This window comes from Rhinatrema bivittatum, chromosome 8 (genome assembly GCF_901001135.1).
Source record: "Rhinatrema bivittatum chromosome 8, aRhiBiv1.1, whole genome shotgun sequence".
Classification (NCBI taxonomy): Eukaryota; Metazoa; Chordata; class Amphibia; order Gymnophiona; family Rhinatrematidae; genus Rhinatrema; species Rhinatrema bivittatum.
This window is the reverse complement of record NC_042622.1, coordinates 27,350,091-27,369,623: the sequence shown is the minus strand read 5'-3', so window position 1 is coordinate 27,369,623 and position 19,533 is coordinate 27,350,091. Positions and strand designations below refer to the sequence as shown.

The 19,533-nt window shown below is 45.9% G+C and overlaps 1 protein-coding gene across 3 annotated transcripts in view; it reads right to left on the bottom strand.

The window, feature by feature from the left end:
* The window catches only part of ATP9A (ATPase phospholipid transporting 9A (putative)), a 178,649-nt gene that overhangs the window by 25,045 nt on the left and 134,071 nt on the right, over nt 1–19,533 (bottom strand). For all 3 annotated transcript variants that reach the window (XM_029611231.1, XM_029611229.1, XM_029611230.1), the window contains exons 22-25: nt 18,913–18,977; nt 17,989–18,144; nt 11,156–11,220; nt 2,099–2,207 (exon numbers count right to left, since the gene is read on the bottom strand). In XM_029611231.1, coding sequence (XP_029467091.1) covers nt 2,099–2,207; nt 11,156–11,220; nt 17,989–18,144; nt 18,913–18,977 — 395 coding nt within the window. The remainder of the gene's footprint in view (nt 1–2,098; nt 2,208–11,155; nt 11,221–17,988; nt 18,145–18,912; nt 18,978–19,533) is intronic.

The window sequence follows — 19,533 nt, the reverse complement described above, 5'->3', positions numbered from 1 at the left end:
GCTCGGCCTCCTGCACCTGCCGCCTTCCAGCTGAACTAGCAGCTAAGTCCACTCCGGGAAACCCAGCTACTGGACCAAAGCACACCTCTGAGGGCCCACAGAAATCGCCTCAGGAATTCTCAACTGGGGGAGCGACTTTTAGGAATCACCGCAGGAGAGCAGGGCTTTCTTTTCCTGAATTTAGAATTTCAAAATTTCTCCTTTCAAAAAGCTCAAAGCAATCCTCATAGGGAGAGACACGTCTACCATCTGCTGGAGACGGAGAATATTGGCAGACTGGGGTCACTGCAGGGCTATATATACTGTGACGTCAGCTTGCTCCGTCGCCATCTGCTGGCAGGGGAGCTATAAACCACTGGTCCTGAGTCCATCTGCTTACACGCTAGGAAATCATACATTTAATTAAAGGCAGCAAATCTCCACAATATATTTTTAGCTACAGTAGTTTCCTCCATATCAAGTGTAATCAGTCCCTAGATTACTCAATTTTTAACTGCTCCCATTTAGCCCAGCCATTGGGATGGCAATCCAGTTAGCATGGACCCGTTCCCTCCACAAATGCACTCTTAGGCATCCCTGTTACACAATGGACGGGACCCTGTTCTACACTGCCGAATGTGAACACTGCCTCTGTGGCATCCCAGGCCAAGTCAACCTCAGGAGCAGAAACAATACATTCATTTTTTTTTCCAGTTTCCTCCTGGCTCCTTAGTACTTCCAGCTCAGTAGAAAACCAGGGCTGGCCTCTGGCGCCATGAGCTTATATTCGCAACCAGCTGGAGAGTTTTCTTGATTCCATAAACTCTTCTAATTTACTCTTGGGCCCTCTGATGGCAACGTTATCATCCTACGCTGCCAGCATCACTGACCGAGAAATGCTCAAAGCAGCCAGGAATGGGGAAATGAGGCTACCGTGTTTCCAGCTGGGGTTCTGCGGGGCAGGGGGCTGTGTGTGGGTGATAGAAATGGCGAGTGAGTGGGGAGGTGGGGGTGGGGTGGGGTGAGGGCAGAAGGGGACCTGCTAATTTGGAAAAAATATTGTGGAAGGAGGGGGGGTTCCAGGCTCATTTTTTTTTTTTTTTGGTTTAATTTGGAACATTGGCTGGAGGTAGGGGGAGCATCGACTTAAGGTCAAATGTTTTGTGGGGGAGGGCGGGCTGCAGGATCGGCCTTTAAAACCCACACACTTTTTATTTTATTTGCACTGTGTCTGCACCTGACTACAGTTTTTGAATATAGCCAGTTAAAGTAAAGATATCGGGGGAACGCGCTCACACACAACTTCAGCCCCACTCTTGGGACACATTTGGAGTTCGGTGAACAACTTGTTCGGGTAACTCCAAATATCAAAGTTAGTCAGATAAGGTATTCAGCTAGCTCAGCTCTGCCCTGGAATGCCCACCAAACGCCTCCCACTTATTCAGATACATTTTATCCCTATAATGACTCATCCAAATAAAATTTAGCTGGATAAGGGCAGACAACATTGACGCAAAAGTTATTTAGACAAATGCCACTGAATGCTGACCCAAGTATGTACCTTGTTGCAGCCACGGCCAGTTTTAAATCTCCTTTCCTGGTATCCCTCATCCGCTGCTCACGTTATATTCAGCAGAGGTACGAGGCCTGCGTGAACGTCTGATAGGAGTCAGCACAACAGTCTCCTTTCTAAAGTCAGATTCACTAAGACAGGCCGCAGAAATTTCAGTTCAGTCTCTACATATTAAATAGTTAAACAATGCTCTCCTTTTGTCATTCTGTTTGTTTGTTTTTTTAATGACACTGCTTCTTTTAACTGCCAAGAGAATTACCCTCCAAAAATGATGCTGCTATCACATCTTCTACAGCAGAAGTGAGGAACCTCTGGTGCTCGAGGGCCGCAGGCCGGTCAGGTTGCCATGAATATGGATGAGACAGATCTGCAAACAGTCGAGGCGGGATGAATGCAAACTTATCCTGTGCATATTCATTAGGGACAGGCTGAAACCAGACTGTGTTTTGCGGCCTCTTAAGACTGGAGATTCCCCCACTAGCGTTCTACTGAGACAAAAAGGATGCACCAAACCAGAATTACTGGAGAAACATTGATGAGCTGTACCTTAAGAAGATCTTTATAGAGCTCAGGGTAGAGCATGGCAACCTCAGATTTGACATCCTTGTCCAAGACCAACGAGAACACTGGAAACATAGTGTAAATTGTAGAGTACCTGAGGAAACATGAAAGTGCTCTTGGAATTAGCAGGATGGTTTAACCCATGGACCAGGCCGGTCTCCCCGTCCTCCCACCTGCTACAGAGATGCGGCCTGTAACCGTCCTCCAGCAGCCTGCCTGAGGGCGCAGCCAGAGGAACAAGACAGGACCGAGTGGTGGTGGTGTCTCACCAAGGTGACGCCCTCCTCACAAACCAGAGCCAGCATGACCTCAGCCAGAGACAGGACTCTAACATAACAGTGCTGTTCTTACCCCTGAAAGCAGCTCCAGGAAGTCCCAACCTCACCCTCCTGTCCCTTGAGGAACTTTTGTCACCCCACACTACATTTTGGAGCAGAGTAGCACTAACACAAAAATGAATCTATCAGCGGCACAGGAGAGATGCAGAGCCAGTGGTTTAGAATTGCTACCCTGGATACCCTGCGACCCTCCCACTGTGCCAGGATTACAGCTTCAGCCTGCAGTGAACACACGTAAAAGACAGATCCAAAATATAACCTTCACTCAGCAACGTCCATAAGAGGTAAAAGCATTTTCAGGTCTCACTGGGAGCAGCCATGTTTGCAACAAGTCCCACCCCCTCCCCCCTGCTCGAGGGGGGAGGGGGTGGGACCTTGTTAGAAATGGGAGCCAGCAATGTGGCCCCAGTTTAAAAAAAAGAAAAGGTTCGCCCGCCCCCCGATTTAGCCGCAAATAGTATTATGTATAATCTGAGAAACCGTCATGTCACCATGAAAAGGAGGTCATGGGCAGCTCCATGAAGACATTCATCATAACCTGACCAGACACCCATGGTGGAAGGCCCATTAATAGTGCATCAACCTCTTTCGCTCTGCATCTGCTTTTTGCACGGGTACGTTTTTCAAGGAAAATAATGGAGACAGACATGCAAATGCAATTTATTTTCCTCCCCAGACAAACACATCCCCCCAGGGAACGCCTCCTCGTAACGTGACTAAAAGTGTGCGCATTATGCAGCACCATGCATGGTTTTAGCCGCGGCAATGACAGGTAGTTTTGATGGCTGACTTACATGGGTAAAAGTAAAGGTTATCAGTGTAAACGGCTTTGAAAATTTCCCCCCACCCCCCATGGGGGAATAATTTTATAACAGCTCTCATAAATGTGAGGGCCACTGCAGACCCAAGTTATTCCATTTTTCAAAGCAAACTTATGCACACAACTTTGCATTCAAAATGATCCGACAGCTGCCCGCTCAGAAGTCACGCCTGCTGCTTCACGCGGGGGATATCTTTTTTGGGGGAGATTTACACGCCTACTTTGCAAATGCAAACGCCATCCGGATTCCTCCATCTGGAACGCCTCTCTCCGACGTGGTGCTTTCAAAAAGGGCCGTGTCCGAGGATAAATAAAGCACAGTTTCATCCGCAGATGTCCCTTCGAAAATTACCCTTCACAGGCTTAAAGGTGAAGTTTCAAAACGCACTGACAGTAACTTTAAAATAAGGGTGCGTGCGCCCACATAAGCTGGAATTTTAAATCGTCCGCGCAAGGGCCCACATACTATTTAAAATAAGCCCTAACATGTGCTCCTAATTTTCAGCCTGCATCCCCCCCAGTTTACCCAGACCCCTCATCCACTCAATTTTTGGCAATAACGAGTTTTATTCTGACTTACACCTGGAAAAAGAGCAGAGACAAATATGCACAGGTCGCAACCCAACATGCACTGTGTCCGCAGATTTAAAACTGGGATTTATGCACGTAAATGTTAGCTCTGCCCCACAACGCCCTTGTCCCGCCCAAATAGGCCCCTTTTTTTCGCACATTCTGTTGTGCACAATTTGCCAATTTTAAAATAAGAGTTACTCGCGCATATGGTGGGCCTTTTAACGCGAGCAACTCTTAAAAATTCACTCCTATGTATGTAAGAAATAGCAAATACATGTGTATTTAGTATTTTATAAAATTCCAAAATATGTGCGTATTTTCACCTTTGCACGCAAATACATTCATGAAAAAAAGGGGGCGGTCTAGGAGTGTTCTGGAGTGAGGCCATCAGCAACCCACGTAAGTTGCTATTTTAAAAGACAACACATACATTTGCTTAATTGCATAATTTTACACCTGCAAATTACTTGGCAAAAGTGATATTAAACGGGTTTATTGTGTAAAACAGACTAGGTGGGGGATGGGGGGTCTGGGGGAAAGTTCAGGCTGAAGAACCAGGAAGGCCTTGATGACTTGGAGAAAGACTGGGCAAACTGGTGGACTAACTGGTACTTTCATAAAATATACCAACTTATGCATTTTCCTATTTCACTTCTACTCCTGGGGGAATGCTGTGCAAAAAAGTTTAAAATTCTGCAAAATTCTGCATTCTTTATATTGGTCAAAGTAACACAATATACCTGACAGTCTTTAATTAATTTAAATTGTAATACAGAAAAATGTTATTACTTAAAGATGCAGAATTCTACATATTTTGAGCAGAATTTCCCTAGAAGTTCACTGTAAAAGTGTCCCTTCCACTTGTCTCCCTACTCCCCTGGCCACTTTGCCCTCTCAGGCCCCGATGCCTCCACTTGCCAGTATCTCTCCCCCTTCCCCCTCTAGGCTCAACCCCTTCCATTCTATCTCCACTCTCAGAGTTTGACCCCTCTCTCAGTACTGCCCCTCACACAGGCTCCCCTCTGTCCCTCTCTCTCTCACACACTGGCTCCCTTTCTCTAGTGCACCCCGCCCCCCCATACAAGTTCTCTCTCTCTCACATACACACACTATCATACAAGCTCCCTCTCTCTCTTGCACACCCACATATCCCCTCATACAGGGTCCCTCTCTCTCTTGCATACACACCCACACAGGCCCCCTTTCTCTCTCACGTATACACCATCACACACAGTGGGGAATTTTATAAAATATTATTAGATCAAAATCCTCATTTGCTTATAACAACCTTTGCAGCACTGGTAGAGGGTGGAAGTTATCCTGAACAAGCGAAAGTGGCAATAATTACAGAGTGAGGGAGAAAATTGATTAAAGCTTACATCTCACTGTTTGTTTCAAGACTTATTGTGCAGTTGACATGCAATTCTGATGCTTTTTTTTTTATACTAGTGTATGCTATTGTGTTTATATAGTTTTCTTTGTCTGACTGTTACAATGATAATAAAGACATTTAAACAAACAGGTGGGTAAACTATGTACGCTGAATGCATTGAAATACATAGTTTCAGTGCATTGCAAGTATTAACATAAGAACATGCCATACTGGGTCAGACCAGGGGTCCATCAAGCCCAGCATCCTGTTTCCAACAGTGGCCAATCCAGGCTACAAGTACCTGGCAAGTACTCAAACCCCAAGAAGATCCCATGCTACTGATGCCAGTAATAGCAGAGGCCATTCCCCAAGTCATCTTGTTTAATAGCAGTTAATGGACTTCTCCTCCAGGAACTTATCCAAACCTTTTTTAAACCCATCTACACTAATTGCACTATTAGCGTGTTGCTAAACATAAGCACTTTTTATAATTTGTACGCATGATACACACATTACAAAATATTATGCAATGTGCGTCTATGCCTCCACGTGTGGTTATTTGAAAGTTATCCTCCCTATAACTGCAGTCACGTAAGCAGGAAAACATCTATAGATATTCTTGTAGAGGAGGAGCAAACAGGTAGAAAGAGAGATTATTTCCTTGGATTACTGTTTCTTATTATCCTCCTATCACTTTGACTTATTATTAAGCGACAAATCACTACAAAATACCGCAGGCCATAAAATTTGATGCTCAAGCATAGTCAAGCTGTGAACTTCACAACTGTTATTAATAGGGCCAAACCGGTAATGTCCCGTTACTGTCGTTACCTCTCCGGATACAGTTTCTACAGTAAAATCAGATAATGCCCTGCCTGCTTTGAGAGAGAATTTGGCTGCTGATCCGGTTCTTGCCCTGGGGACTTCACTTTCCCACCCCCTAGAGAGAGCAGAACCAAAGAAATTCTGCTTTTCGTGTGCTGCACAGGGTCAGGAAGGGTGGGGTTAAAAAGGGTTCCAACAATAGTAAGCGATCTGTCATTTCCAGTCATGCCAGGCCTTCCTCGATACAATGCATGCAACCTGCTAGGGCAGTACGTAAGCGTGAAGAGAGGCAGGCAAACCTCAAAAGGTGAAGGACAGCATTCTTAAAAAAAGATAAAGAAAGAAGGGCTTCAGGGCATGTGTAATGAACTGTAACAGGCGTTAACTCTTAGTCTTCCTTCGTAAAGAAGGAACAGCAGTTTGGGGAATGTTCTCATCGTACCATTGCCACTTCAAACAATCCCCAGAGCGTTCCACGTATGCACCATGAAGTTTCATAGCAAAGGATTTAGGCGCCATGTTTTAAGGAGATTGCTGGGGGTAATCCCATTGGTAGACCTGATCATTCCTGTATTGATCTGCTCTGGTTTTGCTGTCAGTATAGCTTTGTGCTAACAGTGAGAAATTAGCTGCTAAAAGAAGAAAGAACATAAGAACATAAGAAATTGCCATGCTGGGTCAGACCAAGTATCCATCAAGCCCAACATCCTGTTTCCAACAGAGGCCAAACCAGGCCACAAGAACCTGGCAATTACCCAAACACCAAGAAGATCCCATGCTACTGATGCAATAGCAGTGGCTATTCCCTAAGTAATATTTTTGATCAGGCCTTCTCATTGCCCTTGAAAGGCAGTGCCCTCAATTAAGAAATGGTTCCCCACTCTCCAAGACGAAAACCAATGTTGCAGAATCTCAGTGAAACCAAAATTTAACCACCGCCTAATTTAAACCCATGTCATATTTGCCAATTAGCATCTCCACAGGGTTCCTCATCCAAGCATGAGCATCTTGAAAAGCGATAAAGGTGATTACAGCATAATCATCTGCCTCAAAAGAGACATTATGAGAAGAATGGTGCATGAGCCCCCCATACAGGACCACGTTTTGTCACAAAAATATCTTTATCAAGCAGCCATAGCCCTCAGATGTCTGGGGGAAAAAAAAAAACCAAACAAAAAAGCAACCTTCCACTGACCAGCACAACTCGTCCCACGAATAAAGCAACACATAGAATCCCACCACTGGACTTAAATACCCTTGGATGAAAGCCATTATGACGATGTCACCTTAGATCCAAATTTTCATTATACAAGAGGCAGCAAACTAAATAACCCAAAGGTCAGCTTGAAAGCAAAACTCCAAAACCACAGTATTAATGCCCAGTTGAAATACTTCTTGAAATGGACAGCAATATCTCCATAAACCCTTTCATACAGAGCTTTTTCTAAATGCTGCCTTTAAACATACACAGCTGAATACTCCGAATGCCTTATCCAAGCATTTGCAATCTCTGACAACGGATCAGACATCTTATATCTGAAACGAACCTGCATGACTTCTATATGGTGATAATGACACTGCATTTAAAAAAAATCCAATAAGTGATCTTCCCAGTCATACCTAAGTTTTCCAAAGTATATGCCTGAAGGTACATCACTGCAGTCATCCTTTTCAAAAGCATGTGCACAGAACCAGGTTTTCTGCATGCAAATGGCTATACTCAAATAGCCCACTACTTGGTGTAATCTGCAGACAGAAGCTCTCAGGGGAGCGGAGTTGGACCCCATGTACATATTTTTTGATTTTTTAAAGGTATGCGTCTATGTGACCGCCTATAAGCCATGCCCTCCATAATGAAGATGTAACTTTACACATAATAACACACGCATGAACTCAACCAATCACCTTTTTCTTTCAAAGTGAACTTATGCACATAAAATTTGCCTTGAAGATATTTGTAAAAGTCTGGGGGGGCCATCTACCTTATAAATGGGCTCTGACCGACGGCCCGCAAATGCGCAGTAGAGAGCAGCTCTACCGCGCATGTGCGGGCCAGCACGTTGGTCAGAGCCGTGCGTGCCCGGAAAAAAAAAATGGCGGTGGGGCTGCAGGAGCGGCGGCGGCCGCGAAGCAGGAGCGGGAGGAGAAGCAGCGGCGCCGCGCGCGCGAGTGACAACCCCCCCCCCGAGATCTGCCGCAGGAGCGGGAGGAGAAGTGGCGGCGCCCCCCCCCCCCCCGAGATCTGCCGGCAAGAGCGGGAGGAGAAGTGGCGGCGCCGCGCGCGCGCGGGAGTAACACTGCCCCCCCGAGATCTGCCGGCAAGAGCGGGAGGAGAAGTGGCGGCGGCGCCGCGCGTGTGGGACACCCCCCCCGAGATCTGCCGGTTGTGGACGATCGTAAAGGGGAGGGGATCGAGAGAGGGAGGGGAAGGTGAGAGAGAGAGAGGGAGGTGAGAGAGGGGAGGGGAGGGAGGGAGGGGGTGAGGGGAAGGGGAGAGGGAGAGGGGGGGTGGGAGGGAGGGAAGGGGAGAGGGAGGAGAGGGAGAGGGGGAAGGTGAGAGAGAGGGAGGGAGAAGTGAGAGGGAGGGAGGGAGAAGTGAGAGGGAGGGGGGAGAGAGTGAAGGAGGAGGGAGAATGAGGGGGAGGGAGTGGGAAGGAAACGGACCGAGCCCGTTGTTACGGGCTTAACGGCTAGTTATTAAAATATCCCAGACAAGTATTAAAGTTGCAGATAAGCTTATCTGGCTAACTTTAGACCTGCTATGAGCCATGTTTAACTTATTCGGTTAACTTAACTGGATAAGGCTCTATTTCACTACCTATCTGGCTAACTTAACTGGATAGGCAGCGCTGCCCAGTTATGCCCACTGCCTATTCGGCCAGAGAAGGGACTTATCTGACTAAGTGGTACAGCCAGATATTCAGCGGCAGCCTCTTAGCCAGATAAGTCTAATTTATCTGGCTAAGTAGTGTCTGAATATCTACCCCTGCCTGTATGATAAACAGTGCATGCACAGGCTTTACCGCTGTGCGACTGCTTGAGAATGAACGTCTTAATTAGACTTTGCCAAGTTTAAGGGTTTCCCATCTGATCCCAACTGATTATTTATTTATTTATTTATAACTTTTCTATACCGAAGTTCAAATAACAGAGTTAATTATCACTCCGGTTTACATTGCAACCATAAAACAGTGACAAAGTGACAAAGATGACATAAAGATGACAAAGTGACAAAGATGACATAAAACAGTGACAAAGTGACAAAGATGGCGTGAGTGATTACTCACGCCATCACTCTCTATCCAAGTTTACAAAGGGCATGTCTAGATTTGATTCTATCGTGTGACGTAAAAGGACACGAATAACCAATTGCCGTGCATATAAGGAGGCACAGGATTCCGGCGACACGCATCACGGGGTATTTAATTACGGCTCAGCTGGGTGATCTGTGTAGAAGCTTGCGTGTTCCCCCAAGACGAACTGCGTCATCGTCAAAACCATCCTTCAGAGTCTCAACAGATAGACTGGTTAAACGTTTACAGACACAGTGGAGGGAAACATCCATACTGAGTCTCTCTTAATTAGATGGGACTGGGAATGAGCATCAGCCTTGCAGAGTGCGATGTCTCCAGCATGTAAGATGTGCACCTGCAAAGCACTATCTATTTGTTAGGCCCCCGGGACTCTCTCCCCCTTAGGATCTAAATTAAGCAGCTAGCTGGGGGTGACTGTATCAGAATGCACCTCCCCCTTTCTTTCTTGAAATGAAAACCTTACCACAAAATTTCCATTTCGTTTCTCAGCCCGATGCTATAACATACACTACAGCTTTAGAGGAACAGCGTAGTCAGTGGTTTGAGAGGCAGGGAAGCCAGGGGTCAAATCCCACTGACGCGCCTTCTGACCCTGGGCAAGTCACTTCACTCTCCCTTGCCTCAGGTATAAAACTCCCCCCCCCCCCCCGAGATACAGAAAACATCCTTATCAAACGAGTCCTTTAGACTGTAAAGGCCTCTGGGAACAGGGAAATGCCTGCAGTACCCAAATATATTCTGCTTTGAAGTGGCTGCCCAATCACGAAAGGTGGAATATAAAGAAATTAAAATTAGATCAAAATTAATTTTGCTGGGAGAGGCAAGACTATCAGAGTAAGGAATATCATCACAAACCTACAGCCACCACCATAAGGAAAGATACTCTAATTCCATGTGTTACAGGATCAGGTTCTTAGCAAAAAAAATGTCCAGTTTAAGAGGTAGATGGATGCAATGTATTTTGCAAAGCTAAACTAAAATAAATCCCGTTATGTATTGGCGTTGTTTGTCCGTATACACCAAAAGGGTAAGATTTAAACAGCCAGCACAGTGGTAAAGTCTGTGCAAACTTGCGCATATAAAATTGTTTCGAACATCCTCGAGTAATTTGTGTGCATCCTCACCCAGTTACCTCGCACAGAGTTATACCCGCTCCGTGTGGGGCGTAACCTGTTTGCGGTAACTTACATGCATAGGTCATTTTCAAAATGATTCATGCTCATAAATGGGCTTTTGAAAATTGCTTCAATATATGCTTTTGTGTGCATAACCTTTGAAAATTCACTTTCTTTTTAAAATTAAAAAATATGCACATAAGTGCCGAATCTGCCTCAACCCCACCTCATGGAATACCTCTGCACGGTCATACGCATACTTTTATGCGCACAGGTATTTAAGCACATAAGTCATTTTGAAATTATTCATGTAGAGGTGAATTTTCAAAGGAGTTATGCACATAAATGTAACATACTAGAGTAGCAGTTTTCACAAGCCATTTACCTGTGTTAAGTGCACCTAACGTGGGTAAAGCCTGTTAATTCAATGGCCTATATTGTAGCAATTTTCAAAAGCCCACTGACATGTAATGTGCATTTACATGCATAAAACCCAGTTTTAAGTGTGTAAATCCTTTTGAAAATCAGGCCCATCATTTCTAAAATTTCAGGATAGGTGTATCTATATAAAACCTAAATGACATTTAATTGATTTTAGAAACTAGCGTTCCCACAAAGTGCTCTGTTTTTATTTTCTTTACAATCATGTACTACAGTTAAAAAGGAGAAAAACAAAGTTTCTTACCCGATAATAAGGAAGCCCTGATAGAGAGGAACTGATGCAAAGTAAAATACTGAAGAAAAGACAGCCTGCAAAAAAAAAAGAAAAAATGAAAAAGCTTGTGAGTTATGTCTTGCTTGTATCTGAATCTACTGTCACCATTAACAAAGAGATCAAAAATAAGTACAGCTTACTTGTTTTGTCTCACTCTCTGATTCTAAAGCTCAATTAGCAATAAAGTCAGGAAGCAGCTTTTGTTAAATTAATTGTACTTTTCTTAGTTCTATCAACCCAAATATAATCTCGTACAGGTACAACACAATAACGGAAAACGGCTTGGGTAACTCAGCAGAAAATCAATATTGGCCTTTTCGCTCTCTAACCCACGGTTCGTTTCAGACCATGTTTTTGGCACTTCTACGAAGCGAGTCTGGTTATCTCGGCTTAACCCCAAGGTTGCCCCAAACTTATGCTGAAGGAAGAACGGATTGTCTGACTCAGCAGTGGCACATGGGGAGGTGAAAGCTCCAAGCTGAAGGGTTGACAGTGAGGTTAATCTCCAGCAGTCTCCCGGACGACCACCCTAAGTTAACTTCAGGTTGACAAGAATGGGGAAAATATAAGAATGACCTCCGATGTCAGGTTGAGATCTCAGTTGGTGGAAGGAGGGAGGAAATTAAAGCAGCATTCCAGCATAGCTGACCAAAAATCACGGAGCGCTGCATACATAATCTGGAAGTATTCCTTTGCATTTTCAGTTGTTGGTGTTGCTTTCCTGGCTGGATCTCTCCAACACAAATGGAGCCTGCTGTGTTGCTGACCGGAGAGAGCATCAGGCCCAGCAGATGCACCAAGAGCCACACAAAGAGAGCACAGTTCTCGTATGCCCAGCCCATAAGCAGAGAGGGGAAACAGATTTCCAAATAAACGCGTGGCTCCAAAGGGTGGGAAACGCTGCACACGGGTTAGGGAACATTTCAGTATCACTGTTTGTTTGTTTGGTTAGGTTGAAATGCTGCTTAACAGGAAAAAAGAAAAAAAAAGGGGCCAGATCTGCTGGTTCAGTGGCAGCGGTATTGCATGCTCCTGCACAGAAGATCTAGATCGCTTCTCAGGCTGGGCGGGGGGCTGGGGAGGCCAGGGTGGCAACATTCGTCGCCCCCCCTCGTGCGGGGAAGGGATAGAGCGCCTCAGTCATGATGTAACAGTGACGCCTAGTGGCCGGATTCAGGGTCCATGTTAAACCAAGACTGTCACTGTGATGGCTGGGCTAACCAGGGAAGGGGGATAATAAAAAAAAAAAAAAAAAAAAAGGCAAATGGTGCTTTATAATTAGGGACCCTATTATTGTTACAACGATTATAATTATGGCATTTAACCTTTATAATCGGAGGAACTCTGTAATAATGTCTTGCAGTATTTTATAGGTCAAGAAGTATCGACTGGGGGTGATGTTTAAGATTTAAGACCGAAGCGAAGCAATGCGACCGGGGAGTGGCAGCGATTCCTGAGAAACCGGAGGGGCTGGTGCTGCCGCGCTGTGGCCTCCGGCGGCTCTTCAGAGGTGCTAAGGGCTGGGTGGAGAGAAAAGGATAGGGCCCTCTCTCTCTCTCGCTCCCCCCCCCACCCCCCAGGTGAGCCGTCGCCGGCTCCCGTTCCTGCAGGAGGAGTGTGGGCGTCGGGAGGGGGTCACTGCAGATCCTTTCCCCGCTGTTCCTCCAGGCGCTGCCGCTCCACGGAGGAAGAGGTGGAAAAAGACGACCCCCCTATGTCCACAGAACTTCCATGCAGGGAACCTGCCCGCAAGTCAGCAGGACGTCTTCCATTCACTCATCTCATCTGAACTGAGCTTCCCGTTCAATTTCTATCCCAGTCAGGGGATTTTCTCAATTCCTACTCCGTACCTGGCCTGTAAATTATGCAGCCACAAACTCTGGCTCGGGAGAATTTGATTTATTTGTCAAACAAGTTTTCAAAATAGTTGACTTTTTTTTTTTTTTTTTAAAATGAAGTCCACTCAGTGGACCCGTTTGTTTTGGGGTTTTTTCTATCAACAAAGAAAACACGGCCCAGTCTGAAGGTTTTTTTTTTAAATTATTAAATTAACCGGGTCCGCAGAGATTCTTCATTCCTCTGGAAAACAACTGACAATTGCGCAATCTAATCTTTGGAGAAACCGTTCCACCCAAAGTACAGTCTTCAGATCCCATGGACTCAAAAGGCTGGCAGGGTCAAAATAATGCCTGATGCAGAGTAGCTAGGGCCTTTGTTTGGACTGCAAAACTGGCTCCAGGTTTTACCCCATGGCATGCACGGCCTTGCTATTTTTATTTACTTGATTTCAGTTTAAAAAAACAAAACCTGTTTTACAAGTCCCTGCATGCAGTGAGTAAAGCCAGGACTGGATCGGTCAAGTCCTGCAACAATGGAGCCAGTTGAAAACAATCTCCAGAGTAGATTTGGCCTTACACCACTTTCGAGACTGTATGGTATATATTTACATTAATTTCCAGGAAACTGTACTTTGCTAGTAGCAAATAAAAACATTTTCTATGAAACAGTCTGCAAGTCTTAAATGTTAGTTTATTATGTAAAAGAAATCAATAGTTTTCCAACCTTTGGGCAGGGCTGGGTTTAAGATGTTAGTGGCTCCCAGGCACAGGACCGGGGGTGATGGGTCTCACCCCTGGAAATCAGCAAGGGGGAGCCTCAGTTTTCTGGGTGCCTCTCCGGTCCCTCCCTCCCCTCCTGTGTGGTTTCCCTCCATTCAAGTCTTATCTTTATTTTTTGCCCTCAGTTTCTCAACGCCCCCCCCCCCCCGCATGCCCCCCCCCCCCCGGCCCACCACAGCTGCCGCCGAAGCTGCTTCCCCCACTGCCATCGGCTCTCGGTGACCCTGCTTACAGTGAGCCGAAGCGGTGGTAAGAGGGAGAGGGGACGGCAGCAGCACGGGCAGCGTTCCTAGAAAAATAGAGCAGGGAGGGAAGGGGAGGGGGGGGGAGGAGAAGCAGCGACGGTAGCAGTGGCAGGGAAAGGTGAGCATGGGAGGCTGGGGGAGGAGCGGGATGGGGGAGGAAGGAAAAGACGGTAGCCACGCAGAGGGGAGGGGGGGGGGGGGGTGGGCAGTGGGGAGGAAGGCCATGCTGGGTGGCGACAGGAGCAGCAGATGGCAAGAAGCTTGTTGCAAAGATACGGGGGAAAAAAAACCCAAAAAAACTTCAGAGGGCTGCCAGGATCTCAGCAAATGGGAGGGCTTATGTACAGCACGAGCCTAAACACTGCTTTACATTCTCAAAAAGAGAAAAACTACTTGAAAATTAAAATTCTTTTTCTACTTGGTGCAGATGAAGAGGATTTCCACAGTCGTGCTGTCAAGCCCCCTGCAGAAGACTTCAAAGAAATGCAGCTTCCTAGCTGTTTTCTATCTCTGCTTCTACACCGACCTCCCCTGTTTTGTAAGGATTTCATTTTACGACATTTTTGCATTACGCGGATAATCGGTGACAATCTGTCTACCAATTTGTGTGTCCATGCCCGCATCGCTCTACCTACCCAGCTATCTCCCGCGGGGGGGGGCAGTATAGCCAAACAGGGTCCGTCTTGCACGTACCCTGAGCGAAACGAACCTCACGCCCTTGAGCCGGGATACGGTGGGTGCCATCTTAATCTTTTGACCCATTCCGCCGAACGTTCACAAAATGTTCGCTTGTTCACCTTTATCTTACGCGGCAATCCTTGGGGCAAGCTCGCGTCTATATTTCTGTTTACTTTAGGACATTGTTTTCAGAAGAAAGACCGTCCTTCGGTTGACCTTTATTAGTCACCGTATGACGTTTTCTGTCAGCACCTCAATTGTACGGTTTCCTTTTGTTTACAAAGCTGGTTATTTCTAGAGCATTAGCACTAAACGTTAAGAATCGCCACTGTTAAGGTGTTTTGGGGTTTGATAATACAAATGTGAGCACGAATAAAAATAGGTTACTGGTGTTTAAACACTTTAATTCTGTGGTCACTTCTATTCTTGAATCTGAAAAAAATAAAAATGTCTGAGGGGCGTGCAACAAACATTAGTACCTCTGTTATTTGTATAGCGCTCACGCTCACTACTAAACAGAACTGCCTCAAAGAATGTCCCCAACTACCAAAGCATCAACAACAAACCAGGGTTAGGTTTAAACTGTGGAGGTGACTTTTCCTCTCATCCGCTGAAAATACACCACACCGTTTTTATTGCGACAATGACGATTTTAATGCTAAATCATTCCCAAATATTATAGTACGTTTTTACTTTTTTTTTTAGGATTTTTTTTGCTTATTAAAAATTCTTCCAAATGATATTAAGATTCCTCCGTATAATATCAAGCACTAATGTCCAAAGAAGAATCATGTTCCTGAGCTTGAAAAGTCCACATTTCTGTCTCGCTTTTTGAAAGAACATAAGAACATGCCATGCTGGGTCAGACCAAGGGTCCATCAAGCCCAGCATCCTGTTTCCAACAGTGGCCAATCCAGGCCACAAGAACCTGGCAATTACCCAAACACCAAGAAGATCCCATGCTACTGATGTAATTAATAGCAGTGGCTATTCCCTAAGTAAATTTGATTAATAGCCGTTAACGGACTTCTCCTCCAAGAACTTATCCAAACCTTTTTTGAACCCAGCTACACTAACTGCACTAACCACATCCCCTGGCAACAAATTCCAGAGCTTTATTGTGCGTTAAATGGACGGCTGGCGCCATCTTGTGCTCCTACCATGTGACAGGGGCCGACCAATGGCACCGGTAGCCCCTGTGACATCGTAAGGGCAAAGGGCCATCAGCGCCATTTTGATTCGTAGCAGCCCCAACAGCCCGATGGCCCGGAGGGAGAGATCGCTCGCGGGACCCCGCTGGACCACCAGGGCTTTTAGAAAGTCTTGGGGAGGGATCGGGATGGTGGGGGGGTTGCAGTAAAATGTACTGTAAGGGTTGGGGTGTTTGTTTTTTTTTTTAATAAATGTGCCCCCCCCCCCCACACTGCACTAACCCGAAAAACAAATTTTCCCCGAAGTTTGGGGAAAATCCATTTCATGGTTAGCATCCCCCGAACCACGACGAATTAGGCAATTTTGTTGAAACTGCCTAATTTGTGATAAACGAATGCACATCTCTAGTTCTCAGCTTAACCCACTGCTGATCCCAACAAAGGGCCCCACTATAACAGCTGTTTGCCAATATGATCCTAATGGCAGTAGTACAAAGCCTATAGCAACTCCCCTCAAAAGGAGGAGATGAATAGCTTTTGTAATAGAAGTTCGTTTTCCCCTCTCCTAGAAGGGTACAGTGCATTGCTCCCCCTCCACCACCAACTCGCTTGGTCGCATGTATACTTCCAGAATGAAAGACTGTAAAGCATGCTCGTGCTTGGAGGAGAAAGGCTACATAAGTCCACATTACTGGAATTAAATCAATATATCCAACTTCGGGTCATCAGTGAAGGCATTGCTATTTTAATTCGGCTTAATAAATGGGTAAATCCATGAAATTCAAGTGGTAGTTTCTAGCACAGAACAGATATCTTGTTTGTAAATATGACTTTTCTACTTAAGAATGCAAAAGAATAGCGTCAAATAAAGATATATAGTAGAGAGTCCCTCGCATCGCAGGGCAATGGCACAACTTTGTGGATCGTTGCATAATCCCCAGGCACATTTCCTCTGCTGCCTTTGCACCAGCTCTCAAAGGGAATTGGCGTGCGTACTTCCCCTTTAAAAAGCGCCCCAGGATAAAGGGACCCGCGGGGATTTGCACCTCCTTTTTCCGTGGGTACTTGAAAAACAACATGCGGAGTTTTGAAAATGCAAAACAATGTGTCTTGTCGCCTTCCCCAATCTAACCCCGCCCCCTTCCCCCCCCCCCCCCCCCCAAGACACCCTGTTGATCCCTGTGTGCAATTTTACTCACATACAGGCTGGGCAATGTTCAGACAGCTTGGGAAAACCTCTCTCCTAGTTCTTCTCCCATTGCATTTTGACAAGCGCAATTCTGAAACATCGCCCCCTTTGTCCTCCAATCACATCCCGCCTTTTAAAGTACAAACCCCATTATTTGATCAATACTCATAACATTTTTCAAATCCCTGGCTCCAAAACGTTACTCCAGTAGGTTGCAATGAGGTTTTTTTTAAGGTATCAGCACCTTTTCAAATACAGGCATGAACGCTCCCTGTCCCACCTCCCATTTTCCTCGGGTTCATCCTGTTATGTTTAAGCCTCAAGTTCTGTGCAACTCAAGGAGGAGCCCCAGGGTGTACTGTGGTCTCATGAATGAGATTCTCTTTCCCCCTCAATCTATAAAAGCTCTGGCACAAGAAGCGGAGGGGTAGCCAAGTGGTTAGATCGGCAGGCCGAGAACGGGGAAAGCCACGTCAAATCCAGCTGATTCTCCTTCCCCTTCCACCACTCAAGGCAACCGTACACTGAGGGCCCTTCAGGGAAGAGAGATATCCAGCTGTGCCTGACTGTAAGGTGCCTTGAGTTGCCAATGAAAAGGAGGGATAGATACTTAGAACCGAGTCTTCCAACTAAGGGTCGATAGAAGTACAACGTGCAATCCTCCCCCTGCCCATGCAGCTTCCACTGGTCTTCTACCTCTATGGAAAATAATAGCCCCCCCCTTCAAGAGCAGACCATGCGTTTCTCCCTTGCCTCCTTTCTTGTAGACAAAGGGGAGGGATTACATTAATTAAATTATTTCATGTCTTAAGGTTTAACAATTCTTCCTGCAGATCTTACATCCATCTGAGCTTTCTGGAGGCTTCAGGTTATTAATTGGCTTGCAAGCTCTGTAACTATCACAATAAGCTGGCAAGATTACCTGCATCGTGCTGATGCACAAACTCCTGTGTATCACAAACTGACTGAGGGCTGCCGATCGCTTGTAGCTGTTTCTTCCATGGACCATCAGTAATCTGCCCAGGTGCTTAAACTGCGAAATGGAGAAATCGGCGGCAAGGGAGGCTTGCTTTCCTTCCTAAAACAGGAATGCAGCAAAAACATGAAGAAGAGATGAGGCTCGCTCTCACTATAAGGCAATGGCTGAAGATCTCACTCCGCTATGGTGTGGTATTTTAGTCAAATCAACATGGCCGCCCTTGGGGGTGCCCCAAGCCTGGTACCTGGTACCTTGGGGGTGCACCAGGCATGGTACCTCCACCCACCCACACTCCCTGAGCGGGACAGGAGCTGCAACAGCTCGCCCAGCAATGGCGCAAGTGAAGCAAACAGCAAAAGCTCTTGAACCTTGGCTGGACTCCCCATTTCCCCTTCAGCCTCCGGGCGGGGGGCAAGCTGCTCTGGCAGATTCACCCTGGGCCCTGAACCTCCCTAGGATTAAGTCCTGGAAATCGGTGATTTCTTTGGGACTTTTGACTGAAATGCATGCAAATGTAGAAGAACGCTGGAAAGTGTTCAGCTCGATTTATTGACCACACTTGCACAGCTCGCTATGCCTGTGCATACAAATTTCTGCGGCCTCTCTTGAGACGCTAACCATGAAGAGTTACCATGCCCTCACTGCAGCAGGTAACAGATGTTGTAAAACCATTCCCCTCCTTCCCTACCAAGCAATCCTAGCACATGACGAGTTGAGTTTAAGCTACCAAGACTTTGAAAACAATACAAGACATGCAGAAAACACAGCTGAAATCATTGGTCGGTGATTTCTGTTTGCAAAGGGTGCTGTGGATTAAATTTTTTTTTTTTTTTAATTATAAACAAAATCAATGCTTTGGATTCTCACCTTTCCTTCGACTCCTACGCCACAGTCAGCTTCCTGGATCATGCTGACATCATTCCCTCCATCACCTGCAGAGGACCAAATGAAAATGCACCGTGAAGCAGTCTTGTTTTACCCAAAAGGGGGCAATGGGGAGAGGGGGCTCACAGGCCTGAGGGTACTTCGCACAGTGCTACCTCCGAGCCACCGGCCAGCCTCTCATGCAGAACAAATCCAGAACATTCCGTCCACCTAGGCTCTCACTTTCATGGTCTCGTTTACAGCTTAATTGTATTTAAAAAAAAAACCCTCTATGCACATAAAAATAAAACAAAACTATGATAAATCACAAGAGCAATAATCACAAGCTTTCATGGCACTAAACATAGGTTTTGCTTGCGCAAAAATGAGATTTCAAAAAATTGCCCTTCCCTCCACCCTCACATGACTAAAAGTTTACACGGTTCAATGCAAGCGCAAAGTACGTGGATACTTTGTACCCTTGGTGTGAGCACTGGCTCAATGTTTTCAAAGCGAACTACCCTAGACTTTGAAAATTAGCTTGCCAGCGCGTGGGGCCCTGTAAGCTCCCAGCGATGTTTAATTATTGCTCTACAAAAATAAACACTATCACCACCGCTGCCA